The sequence below is a fragment of the Carcharhinus amblyrhynchos genome, chromosome 20 (assembly GCF_965287045.1).
Source record: "Carcharhinus amblyrhynchos chromosome 20, sCarAmb.v2.hapA, whole genome shotgun sequence".
Lineage (NCBI taxonomy): Eukaryota > Metazoa > Chordata > Chondrichthyes > Carcharhiniformes > Carcharhinidae > Carcharhinus > Carcharhinus amblyrhynchos.
Window position 1 is genome coordinate 4,428,495 of NC_137343.1, and position 13,152 is coordinate 4,441,646.

A 13,152-nucleotide genomic window follows, 5' to 3' on the forward strand; every position below is an offset into this window, starting at 1 on the left:
TTGTAGATCTGGAATTGAATTTGGAGAAAATTTTGCTTTTGTATTTAAAAAGACCGGCATTTACTAGTTTGACTGGGTGGCTGTGTGTCTGTGTGTGGTTGAGTGTGTGTATGTCCGTGTGTGCGCGTGCAGCTTGTGATCACTCAGTTTGCGTGTAGTCTACATGAAGAATGGGTATGTGTGCATGTAATGTCTTGTGTACTGTTATGCATATTCCCTGTATGGTGTGTATCATCAATGTGCAATCCAGGTAGGTGTATTTGAATTTCTGTGTGCTTGTGTGAAGCAAGTGTTGGAAAATGGAATTGGCATGACTTTAGTGGTAGTTGTTGTTGGTGCAGACTCGATGGGCCGAAGGGCCTTTTCTGCACTGTGTGACTATCTGCGCTGATGTACCAGTGGAACAGTTTCTCCTTCTTTGCAGTATCGAAATAAATCTTCATGATTTGGAACAACTGTATTTAAACTTCCCCTTAACCTTCCCTTCCTCGAAGACACCAGTCTCACCATTCTAGTGAATCATATTTGAACATAGAACAATACAGCACAGTGTGGGCCCTTTGGACCTCAATATTGTGCCGAGCTATGTCCAAACCCAAGATCAAGCTATCCCACCCCCTATGATTCTGGTTATTTGATTTGATTTGATTTATTATTGTCAGATGTATTTAACATTCAGTGAAAAGTATTGTTTCTTGGTGCACTATACAGACAAAGCATACCATTCATAGAGAAGGAAACAAGACAGTGCAAAATGTAGTGTTACAATCATTGCTAGGGTGTAGAGAAAGATCAGCTTAGTGCAAGGTAAGTCCATTCAAAAGCCTGACAGCAGCAGGGAAGAAGCTGTTCTTGAGTTGGTTGGTACGTGACCTCAGACTTTGTATCTTTTTCCCGAAGGAAGAAGGTGAAAGGGAAAATGTCCGGGATGCATTGGGATCCTTGATTATGCCGGCTGCTTTGCTGAGGCAGTGGGAAGTGTAGACAGAGTCAGTGGTTGGGAGGCTGGATGATGTTCAGGGTTGTAGTTAATTGCTTCAGGAAATTCTGAATGGTAGCTTGATTAAGGGATGATTTAACTTTGTACTGTAGTTGAATGTTTTTTTTGTGTGGTTTGAATAGGGAATACCCCGATTTCTATCAAAAGCTGTACAGTTTACTGGAGCCGAGTGTGCTACATGTGAAATACCGAGCGCGATTCTTCCACCTACTGGACCTGTTCCTGTCATCCAGGTCAGTACCTGCATTTACTCACTGCGTTAGACTCCTGTTTACATGCACCGAGTACAAACATTAAACACGTGACCAAACGCTGGTTAGATTTCTATGTGGCCCGCTCTGATAGTGCAAACAGATAAAATCAGTTCATATATCCTCACCATAGCTGGTTGCTGATGACAAGTTTATTACTTATTTTTAATCTCGCCGTATGTTCCCCAGACTCCAGCCTTTAACACCTTCCTCCTTCACCCAAAGTTTGTGATGGATCCCAAACCCCTCTCTTTATCCTCCTGCTTTATCAAGACCCATTTTTGCAGAATTGGGTCACTGTCTGTGTGGAGTCTGCACCTTCTCCCCATGTCTGCGTGGGTTTCCTCCCACAGTCCGCAAGATGTGCTGGTTAGGGTGCATTGGCCAAACTAAATTCTCCCTCAGTGTACCCGAACAGGCGCTAAAGTGCGGCAACTAGGGGATTTTCACAGTAACTTCATTGCAGTGTTAATGTAAGCCTACTTGTGACCAATAAATAAACTTTAAAACCAAATCATCAGAACTTTCAATGTAAAATGAGCCATTTCCTCGCACCACCTCTTATTCTTTTGTTGATTACTGTAAGTCTGTGTCTCCTGATGGCTGACTCTCCTGCCAGTGGGAACAGTCACTCCTCCTCTAACCTATCAGCTGTGATCCCCCGAAACTTCAGCTTTTGTCACTGTGTTGTCCCGTGGTTCCATGGCCGTGACATCCTCCTGTGCGTGTGGAACCCAGTAAAAAGTCTGACAACACCAGGTTTTAGTCCAACCTATTTATTTGATAAAATAAATAGGTTGGACTAAAACCTGGTGTTGTCAGACTTCTTACTGTGTTTACGCCAGTCCAACGCCGGCATACCCACATCGTGTGGAACCCAGTCATAGGACACAACTCTCCAGCGGAGGTCCAAGTCAAGCTTTGGAAAGGTCACCTCCCTTGCTTCCGTTGTTATAACCTTCTCGTTGATAACAGATCAGTAACTGTTTGATATTTCTGTTTCCTTTTACCCAGCCACTTGCCAGCCTATCTTATGGCAGCGTTTAGCAAGCGTTTATCGCGATTGGCCCTAACCGCCCCGCCTCAGGCCCTGCTGATGCTCATTCCGTTTATCTGTAATCTCATTCGCCGTCATCCATCGTGCAAACTTCTGGTGCACAGGCCCGGGGACACTGAAGGTACTGTGAATGTTCCCCATTGAAACCTGTGATTGCTGTGTCATCTCACTCTGGTTGTTACACCTACATTTTTACCACATGTTTTTTGTGCATTAACTTAAATTTGATCAAACCTGAGAAACCTTATACTGATATTACCAAAACTGCAGAGTACCAAACCCAGGGTGTGTTGGAGCATCTTGGTGGCACAGTGGTTAGCCCTGCTGCCTCACAGCACCAGGGATACGAGTTCAATTCCCGGCTCGGGTCACTGTGCAGAGACTGCACGTTCTCCCTGTATCTGCATGGGTTTCCTCCAGGTGCTCCAGTTTCCACCCACAGTCCACAGATGTGCAGGTTTGATGGATTGGCCGTGCTAACTTTCCCCTCGTGTCAGGGGATTTGTGGGGTAAATGGGGGAGGGCCTGGGTGGGCTTGTTGCCAGTGTAAGCTCGATGGGCAGAATGGCCTCCTCCTGCACTTTAGTAATTCTAATTGTAAATTCTAATTCTAAAGATTGTTTATTAGTGGCCAGTATTTAATTTAAATTTGAACTGCTGACTGTTGTTTAGGAATTAAAACAGATTTGGATTTTAAGATAGGGAAACCAAGGAGGATCTCTGCTCATTTCTGTAGAGATGTGAAGCCTCAGAGGACTGGCTGTGCAGATTCAGTAAATTCCAATTGAGGATTGAACTGAATTAAAAAGGGAACTCGTGCAAGGGATTGGAGTTAAGAATGGGAGGAAATGGGACTAACTTGATAGCCCTTTCAAAGAAGCTACACAGACACAATGGTCTGCCACAGCTTTGGAAGATTCTATCTTTCCACTTAGCTTTGTGCAAATTATGTTGTTTAATTTTATGCTGATTGGTTTAATTTGATTCTGCCCTTGTTGAGTAACCAATTTGAGATTATGCTTTTTTTTTCACCCCTCCGAGCTTCAGTAAAGAGTCATTTTGTATTAATTTTTCCAGATATTTCCACTGATCCCTACATAATGGACGAGAAAGATCCCACAAAGTGCCGCGCGATGGAGAGTTCGCTATGGGAACTCCAGGTTTGTTGTTTTATGCAGTCGTGTTTTTTGCCTCTTTGGCGTGTCTCACCCAGAAACCTGTCTTGTTCGTCCAGTCTCTGAAAACTCTTCTGTTTGTTGGTCCACGGGTGGTGAGTGTCGCTGGCTAGGCCAGCATTTATTGCCCAGTCCCAATTGCCATTTGAAAAGGCAGTGGCGAGATGGCCTTCCTGAACCGCTGCAGCCCCCGAGGTGTAGGTACATCCACCGTGCTGTTGGGGAGGAAATTCCCGGATTTTTACCCAGCGACAGTGAAGTAACGGTGGTATGTTTCCAAGTCAGGATGGAGGGGAACTTGCAGGGGGTGGTGTTCCCACGTGTCTGCTTCCCTTCTTGATGCATCAATACGTCACTGATGTAATAAAGAGCTGCAGGAGACCGTTCAGCCCCTCTGGCTTGTTCTGCAGTTCAAGAAGGGGAACAGAGACTTTGCCGGGAATTATAGACCGGTGAGTCTTACTTCTGTTGTGGGCAAGGTTTTAGAAAAAATTATTAGGGATAGGATTTATAGTTATTTGGAGTGTAATGAATTGATTAGAAATAGTCAGCATGGTTTTGTAGCGGGTAGGTCGTGCCTTACTAACCTTATTGAGTTTTTTGAGAAGGTGACCAAAGAGGTGGATGGGGGCAAGGCAGTTGACGTGGTATACATGGATTTTAGTAAGGCGTTCGATAAGGTTCACCATGGTAGGCTTCTGCAGAAAATGCAGATGTATGGGATTGGGGGTGATCTAGGTAATTGGATCAGGAATTGGCTATCAGATAGGAGACAGAGGGTGGTGGTGGATGGTAAATATTCATCATGGAGTACAGTTACGAGTGGTGTGCCTCAGGGATCTGTTTTGGGGCCACTGCTGTTTGTAATTTTTATTAATGATCTGGATGAGGGTATAGTTGGGTGGATTAGTAAATTTGCTGATGACACCAAAGTTGGAGATGTGGTAGATTGTGAGGAAGGGTGTCATAGTCTGCAGGGAGACTTAGATAGGTTGCAGAGCTGGGCCGAGAGGTGGCGGATGGAATTTAATGCGGAGAAGTGTGAGGTAATTCACTTTGGTAGGAGCAACAGATGTGTCGAGTATAGGGCTAACGGGAGGACTTTGAATAGTGTGGATGAACAGAGGGATCTAGGTGTGTGTGTACATAGATCCCTGAAAGTTGGGAATCAAGTAGATAAGGTTGTTAAGAAGGCGTACGGTGTCTTGGCGTTTATTGGTAGGGGGATTGAATTTAGGAGTCGCAGTGTAATGTTGCAACTGTACACTACTCTGGTGCGGCCGCACTTGGAGTACTGTGTGCAGTTCTGGTCCCCGCATTACAAGAAGGATGTGGAGGCGTTGGAGAGGGTGCAGAGGAGGTTTACTAGGATGTTGCCTGGTATGGTGGGGAGGTCCTATGAGGAGAGACTGAGGGATTTAGGGTTGTTTTCGTTGGAAAGAAGGCGGCTAAGAGGGGATCTTATTGAAACATATAAGATGATTAGAGGTTTAGATAGGGTGGATAGTGATAGCCTTTTTCCTCGGATGGAGAAAGCTAGCACGAGGGGGCATGGCTTTAAATTAAGGGGGGGTAGCTACAGGACGGATGTCAGGGGTAGGTTCTTTACCCAGCGGGTGGTGAGGGATTGGAATGCCCTGCCTGCTGCAGTTGTAAATGCGTCTAGTTTGGGGGCGTTTAAGAGATCTCTGGATAGGTTTATGGACGAAAAGGGATTGGTATAGGCTAGTGGGTCATTGTTTTTGTAACTGGTCGGCGCAACATCGTGGGCCGAAGGGCCTGTTCTGCGCTGTAATGTTCTATGTTCTATGTTCTAATGCGATCGTGGCTGATGTACCTCAACATCACTTTCCTACACTATCGCTATGTTCCTTAATTCCCCTCAGTCCAAAACTCTCTCATATGCCTTGAATCAACAACTGAGCAGCACAGCTCTTCCGCACAGACAGTTCCAAAGAACCACTGGCCTCTGAGTGAAGATATTTCTCCTAACCTGCCAGCCCAGAATGGCTGACACCTTATCCTGAGACAATGACCCTGGCACCTCACCATTTGCTTGAGTTTCTCTGCCCAGGGGGAAAAACAGTCTCTCAGTATTTACCCTGTCAAGCCCTCCAAGAATTACATCTCAGAGATCACAGCTGGAATTCTCCGGCCCTTTGCACCCCGCTGTCAGCGTGGACGGAGAACTTGGCGCTTGGCCAAATCTCCGTCCACTGCAGCGAGACTGGAGAACCCTGCTGGTGGGATTGGCCAGAGAATCCTGCCCCACATCTCATTCCTCTCAGCCCCACAGGTCCACTTTTTAACTCCATCTTTTACCATTAGCGATGGAAAGGGGTAGGTATATACCACAGGGTAAGAGTTATAACTGGGGTAAAGGAAATTATGATGCGATTAGGCGAGATTTAGGATGTATAGGATGTGGAAGGAAACTGCAGAGCGTGGGCACAATTGAAATATGGAGCTTGTTCAAGGAAGAGCTACAGCATGTCCTTGATAAGTATGTACCTGTCAGGCAGGGAGGAAGTGGCCAAGCGAGGGAACCATGGTTTACTAAAAAAGTTGAATCTCTTGTGCAGAGGAAGAAGGAGACTTGTATAAAGATGAGACATGAAGGCTCAGTTAGGGCACTTGAGAGTTACAAGTTAGCCAGGAAGGACCTAAAGAGAGAGCTAAGAGCCAGGAGGGGACATGAGAAGTCTGGCAGGTAGGATCAAGGAAAACCCTAAAGCTTTCTATAGTTATGTCAGGAATAAAAGAATGACTAGGGTAAGATTAAGGCCAGTCAAGGACAGAAGTTGTGCGTGGAGTCCAAAGAGAGAGGAGAGGCGTTAAATGAATATTTTTCGTCGGTATTCACACAGGAAAAAGACAGTGTTGTTGTGGAGAATGCTGAGATACAGGCCATTAGACTAGATGGATTGAGGTTCATGAGGAGGTGTTAGCAATTCTGGAAAGTGTGAAAATGGATAAGTACCCTGGGACGGAAGGAATTTATCCTAGGATTCTCTGGAGGCTAGGGAGGAGATTGCAGAGTCTTTGGCTTTGATCTTTAGATCGTCATTGTCTGCAGGAATAGTGCCAGAAGACTGGGAGATAGCAAATGTTGTCCCCTTGCTCAAGAAGGGGAGTAGAGACCATCCTGGTAATTATAGAACAGTGAGCCTTACTACTGTTGTGGACAAAGTTTTGGAAAGGGTTATAAGGGATAGGATTTATAATCATCTAGAAAGGAATAATTTGATTGGGGATAGTCAACATGGTTTTGTGAAGGGTAGGCCGTGCCTCACAAACCTTATTGAGTTCTTTGAGAAGCTGACCAAAGAGGTGGATGAGGGAACATAAGAACATAAGAAATAGGAGCAGGAGTAGGCCATCTAGCCCCTCGAGCCTGCCCCGCCATTCAATAAGATCATGGCTGATCTGTCGTGGCTCAGTTCCACATTCCCGCCCTCTCCCCATAACCCTTAATCCCCTCTCTTATCAAAAACCCATCAACCCGCGTCTTAAAAATATTTAACGAGGCAGCCTCCACCACTTCAATGGGCAGAGAGTTCCAGAGATTCACCACCCTTTGAGTGAAGAAGTTCTTCCTCAACTCCGTTCTAAACCGCCCCCCCTTTATCTTGAGGCTGTGCCCCCTAGTTCTACTGTCCTTTCTGAGCGGGAAGAGTCTCTCCACCTCTATCCTATCCATCCCATTCATCATCTTATATGTCTCAATGAGATCTCCCCTCATTCTTCTAAACTCTAACGAGTACAAGCCTAGTTTATTCAGCCTCTCCTCATAGCTCAACCCCCTCAACTCCGGCATCAGCCTAGTAAACCTCCTCTGCACTCCCTCCAAGGCCAAAGGGTAAAGCAGTTGATGTGGTGTATATGGATTTCAGTAAAGCATTTGATAAGGGTCCCCATGGTAAGCTATTGCAGAAGATACAGAGGCATGGGATTGGGGATGATTTAGCGGTTTGGATCAGGAATTAGCTAGCTGTAAGAAGACAGAGGGTGGTGATTGATGGGAAATGTTCATCCTGGAATTCAGTTACAAGTGGTGTACCGCAGGGATCTGTTTTGGGGCCACTGCTGTTTGTCATTTTTATAAATGACCTGGATGAGGGCGTAGAAGGATGGGTTAGTCAATTTGCAGATGACACTAAAGCCGTTGGAGTTGTGGACAGTGCAGAAGGATGTTGCAGGTTACAGAGGGACATAGATAAGCTGCAGAGCTGGGCTGAGAGGTGGCAAATGAAGTTTAATACGGAAAAGTGTGAAGTGATTCACTTTGGGAGGAGTAACAGGAATACAGAGTACTGGGCTAATGGTAAGATACTTAGTAGTGTGGATGAGCAGAGAGATCTCAGAGTCCATGTGCATAGATCCCTGAAAGTTGGCACCCAAATTGAAAGGATTATTAAGAAGGCATACAGTGTGTTAGCTTTTATCGGCAGAGGGATTGAGTTTTGGAGCCATGAGGTCATGTTGCAATGGTACAAAACTCTGGTGTGGCCGCACTTGGAGTATTGTGTACAGTTCTGGTCACTGCATTATAGGAAGGATATGGAAGCATTGGAAAGGGTGCAGAGGAGATTTACCAGGATGTTGCCCGGTATGGTGGGAAGGTCTTATGAGGAAAGGCGGAGGCACTTGAGGCTGTTTTCATTAAAGAGAAGGTTAAGAGATGACTTAAAAGAGGCATACAAGATGATCAGAGGATTAGACAGAATGAACCTTTTTCCTCGGATGGTGATGGCTAGCCATGAGTGGACATAGCTTTAAATTGAGGGGTGATCGATATAGGACGGATGTCAGAGGGTAGGTTCTTTACTCAGAGAGTAGTAGGGGCGTGGAATGCCCTGCCTGCAGCAGTAGTGACTTGCCAACATTAAGGGCATTTAAATGGCCATTGGATAAACATATGTATGATATTGAAATAGTGTAGGTTAGATGAGGTTTAGATTGGTTTCACTGGTCAGCATAACATCGAGGGCCGAAGGGCCTGTACTGCGCTGTAATGTTCTATGTTCTATTGATCAATCCCCTCGTCTCAGGAGTTGATGTAGTTTATTGATGTGCTGTCTGCTGTCTAACTTTACTTTCTGTTCATGGGAGATGATATCCTGTGGGTCTGTGGAGACGGTGTTTGTTCTCTGACTCGAGTTGTTGATGGTTGCACAGCACCAGTTTTGCTTTGCTTTCCGTCTCTCGTTCAGACTCTGCAGAATCATTACCATCCTGACGTCGCCAAAGCCGCAGCTGTCATCAGTAAAACTTTGTCAAGCCAAGAGACTGACCTTTCCACACTTTTCGACCTCTCTGTCCCAGAGGTGAGTAATAACCTTGTTCATCTCTTTTGTTTTGGTGTCTACGTGCCGGTTATTCATCTGTGAAAACCCAAAATAACGACTGGAAATGTTAATTGAACAGAATTGGAACTGAGTGCAGTGATAACTTTCAATTCCAATCACTAACGTCCAGCACCATAGCACGGCAGGATACAGTTTTGCAATGTTTCTGGTGCTGGGGGTAGGGATCTGGAAACTGAGAGTTCAGATGCCACTGATGGCAAGCAGTAAAATTAGATTAATTAAATCCCCAAGAAAATAACAGTGAATTCTGGTGGACTTCTGTTTTGAAAATCCAGTGGGATCCCTCACGATCGCCGGTGTCTGGATTAGATCCAGTCTGCGTGTGACTCCAGTCCTGTGCCAAGACATTGATTCTTAATGCCCTCCAAAGTGGCCTGGCTAGCCACTCAGTAGCCACTAGTTCCCTGCAAGGGAAACTTTGTGGTGGGTAGTTAGTGTAACCTCACCAATAAACCCCCATTGAGTTAACGGTCAGTTCAGGTTCCCCCCTCAAGAAGGTTCAGCTTCGGAGATGTTATTTATCTTAATATGAGCCGAGCTAATTGTGAAGACTTTGGAACTGTTGTCTGCTGATAATCCTTGCCCATTGGTGTTTAGAATAAGAATGCCCAGTTCATGGAATGGTTACAGCACAGAAGGTGACCATTCCGCCCATAGACTTCATGCAGTCTCCCTGCAAAAGCAATTAGGGGAAGTGATGGCCTATTATCACAAGACTATTAATCCAGAAACTCGGCTAATGTTCTGAGCACCCGGGTTTGAATCCCGCCGTGACAGACAGTGGAATTTGAATTCAATTAGAATAAATCTGGAATTAAGCATCTACTGATGACCTTGAAACCGTTGTCGATTGTCGGAACAATCCACCTGGTTCACTAATGGCCTTTAGGGAAGGAAATCTGCCGTCCTTACCCAGTCTGGCCTACATGTGACTCCACAACCACAGCAATGTGGTTGACTCTCAACTGTGCTAGGATAACTAGGGATGGGCTGGCCAGCCAGCAATGCCCATGAGTGACTAATACTGGATAATTTAGCTACTCCGATGCTCAGGCCTTGCCCTGTGGCCCTGCAAGTCCTCCCCCACCCCCCTCCTTTCAGGTGTTTATCCAGTTCCCTTTAGAAAGCCTTGACTGAATCTCCCTCTATCACCCATTGTTGGGGTTCTGGAGCTCTGCCCGGGGATCACGTTGCGCAGCCAGTGGCTCAGCCTGGCTTGTGTAGCGTGGCTAGATTTCATCTTTCTATTCGGCCATGTATAGCACCGTCCTCACTGAGAGCTGAAGCTGCTTCATTTAAATCACTCCCAGTTCCCAAGTAACAGAAGATGAATGGACCCAAATAGAATGGAAAAGTTGGGCGTTAGTGTTTCCATTTCTCATAGCTGCTGAATCCTGGAATTCCCTCATGGGAACGTCAGCAGCCTCAGAACAGCGGTTTGGGATGATGGTTCATCATCATCAACACCTCAGATAGGCAAGACCATACTGGGATTGATACAGGGCTATGGGGAGAGAGCGGGGCAGTGGGATTAGTTTGGGGATTGATACTGGGCTATGGGGAGAGAGCGGGGCAGTGGGATTAGTTTGGGGATTGATACAGGGCTATGGGGAGAGAGCGGGGCAGTGGGATTAGTTTGGGGATTGATACAGGGCTATGGGGAGAGAGCGGGGGCAGTGGGATTAGTTTGGGGATTGATACAGGGCTATGGGGAGAGAGCGGGGCAGTGGGATTAGTTTGGGGATTGATACTGGGCTACGGGGAGAGAGCGGGGCAGTGGGATTAGTTTGGGGATTGATACTGGGCTATGGGGAGAGAGCGGGGCAGTGGGATTAGTTTGGGGTTGACACAAGCACAGAAGGCTGCGTGGCTTCCTGTACTGCGAGCAGCTCTGGTTCATTTGCCTGCATTCAGCAAATTCGAAGCTATTCTGCTAAATCTGTACCTCACAACCGGAGGTAGCCGGTCATTGGTGAATTTATCGCATTTCCCTTTGTTTTCTGTGGGAATGATTTTTTGGAGGGAATGAATGGTGGGCGGATGGAGGTAGGTGAAAAATGAATGTGATTGATCAGCCAAGATCTACTCATACTGGAATGGTTACACAGCTTCAGTGTGTTTGATGGTCGCTGATGATATTTGAATATTGCAGAGTGCAATGGTGTTTGCAAAAATCAGTAAACTGCCCTTCAGTTTCTCCCCTCAGCCTCAGAGATACCACTGATTTCTGTGCGACTCGCATTGTTCTGCAGATGAGAGAGATGGCCCGCTGCACCTGACTGAGAAATAATTACCACACGTAGCAAACAGCTGCTTGCATTTATATAGCGCCTTCAGCAAATTCAAATGTTCCCAGGTGTTTCACGGGAGTGTTATCAAACAGAGACAGCATGGTGGCACAGTGGCTAGCACTGCGGCCTCACAACGCCAGGGACCCAGGTTCGATTCCCGGCTTGGGTCACTGTCTGTGTGGAGTTTGTATGTTCTCTCCATGTCTGTGTGGGTTTCTTCCGGGTGCTCCGGATTCCTCCCACTGTCCAAAGGTGTGCAGGTTAGGTTGAATGGCCACGCTAAATTGCCCCTTGGTGTCAGGGGATTTGCAGGGTAAATATGTGGGGTTACGGGAATGGTCCTGGGTGGGGTTGCTGTTGGTGCAGACTTGATGGACCAAATGGCCTCCTTCTGCAGTGTAGGGATTCTGTGAACTTTTGTGAGATAGCAGGACGGGTGAAGTGGGTTTTTCAAAACACCTTGAAAGAGAAGGGCTTAGGGAGGGAATTCAAGAGCTTGGGGCTCAGACAGCTGAAGACACGGCCACCAATGGGGGAACGATTCGAATGGGGGATACACAGGAGGCCAGAATTGGAAGAGTATGGAGATCATGGGAGTTTTTATGTAACTTCACACAGAAGGAGCAGAATGGCCAGCAAGACTAAAGGGGAGAGGAGAGATCAACAGGTCATCTGCAATAGCTTGAGGTGTTAGACAAGATCGTATAGTAGGAGAAGGTGATGGGGGGATTTCGAGAGGAAGGGGGTGTTGGAGAGCTTGGAACCAAAGATCTGGAGTGTCTTATTTTCTATTCTCTATTTTGTGTTTGTTTTAATCAGCTTTTTGAGAAGGAACCAAAGAAAAGAGCGAGATTGGCCCCGCTGGAGTTTGAACCACCCCTGGGCTTATTGGGAAGGAAGAGTGAGCTGGTAACTCAACAGTGGACTTTGGAATGACATTCACTGCAAGAGGGCAAAATATTTCACCAGCCCTGAAGATGCAACAGGGAAATCTGATATTGTTTTGTGCTATCGTCTGTTTTCATTCAGTGACATCTTTTATAATTAAAGAAGCTTGTGATAGATCTGTGGTTAATATGGAGTAGTTTTATGGTGTTGTTTTAATTTCTGTGGTTTGAGTGAAGGAGGTTGTGTACTCGCTACAATGGAACTGAAGTGACTTGTGGGCGCTTTCTGCCTCTGTGACATCCATTTCAAGGCGACAGATGACACAGAAAAGCTGGCGGTTAGCCTGAGACCGTAAGACATAGGAGCAGAATTAGGCCACTCGGCCCATCGAGTCTGCTCTGCCATTCAATCATGGCTGATATTTCCCTTATCCCCGTTCTCCTGCCTTTTCCCCGTCACCCCTGATTGTTAAAGTGGAAATTTTCCTGCTTCTTGACTGTGACAGAGACTCAACAAAATTCGTTCTGAGCAAATACCCAGTCTTTATTTACGAAAGACTGCATGCAGTAATGGCAGTAACTTGAGTTCAGTGAGCCTTCGTTACGACTTGCTAATTTCTTCTCAAGTCCGCATTTACGTAAAGAATCAGTTCAGTGTTTATACACAATCATCATCAGTTTGCGTGACCAGAGCTTATTCAGAAATTTGATCAATAGAAGCATCATAAAGAATGTCATAAGTAATGGTACAACTTGCTGACCTCCTAAAACTCTTTGCTGACCTCCTAGAACTCGTTATCGCATCATTTCATACCTTTATCTTGTCCTTTTGATAGAACAGAAGAAGGCCGATGACTTGATCATCTCTGACCTGATCTTGTATCACTCATACAGCCCTAGGTCATGTGGAGTCAGCCTTATCAGGTTTTACAGAGATTAGGCACAGCTTGATCTTCTGTGGTCTTATCCATGTCTTAAGTTATGTGGAGTCAGTCTTATTAATTTTTACAGGGTCAGGCATTTTGGAATAGCTTGATCAGCTTTCCATATTTTTTACCAAATACTTGACCAATTTTCCCATCATACCACTACTTCATTCGTACAACTTCACATGATCCCCTT

General features: G+C 45.9%; 1 protein-coding gene across 1 annotated transcript in view; it reads left to right on the forward strand.

The window, feature by feature from the left end:
- noc4l (nucleolar complex associated 4 homolog) overlaps positions 1-12,207 on the forward strand; it is a 47,459-nt gene extending 35,252 nt beyond the window's left edge. Inside the window, exons 11-15 of the mRNA XM_080208640.1 lie at positions 1,123-1,233; positions 2,266-2,429; positions 3,386-3,468; positions 8,697-8,810; positions 11,963-12,207. Coding sequence (XP_080064766.1) covers positions 1,123-1,233; positions 2,266-2,429; positions 3,386-3,468; positions 8,697-8,810; positions 11,963-12,079 — 589 coding nt within the window. The 3' untranslated portion in view covers positions 12,080-12,207. The remainder of the gene's footprint in view (positions 1-1,122; positions 1,234-2,265; positions 2,430-3,385; positions 3,469-8,696; positions 8,811-11,962) is intronic.
- The last annotated feature ends 945 nt before the right edge of the window (positions 12,208-13,152 follow it).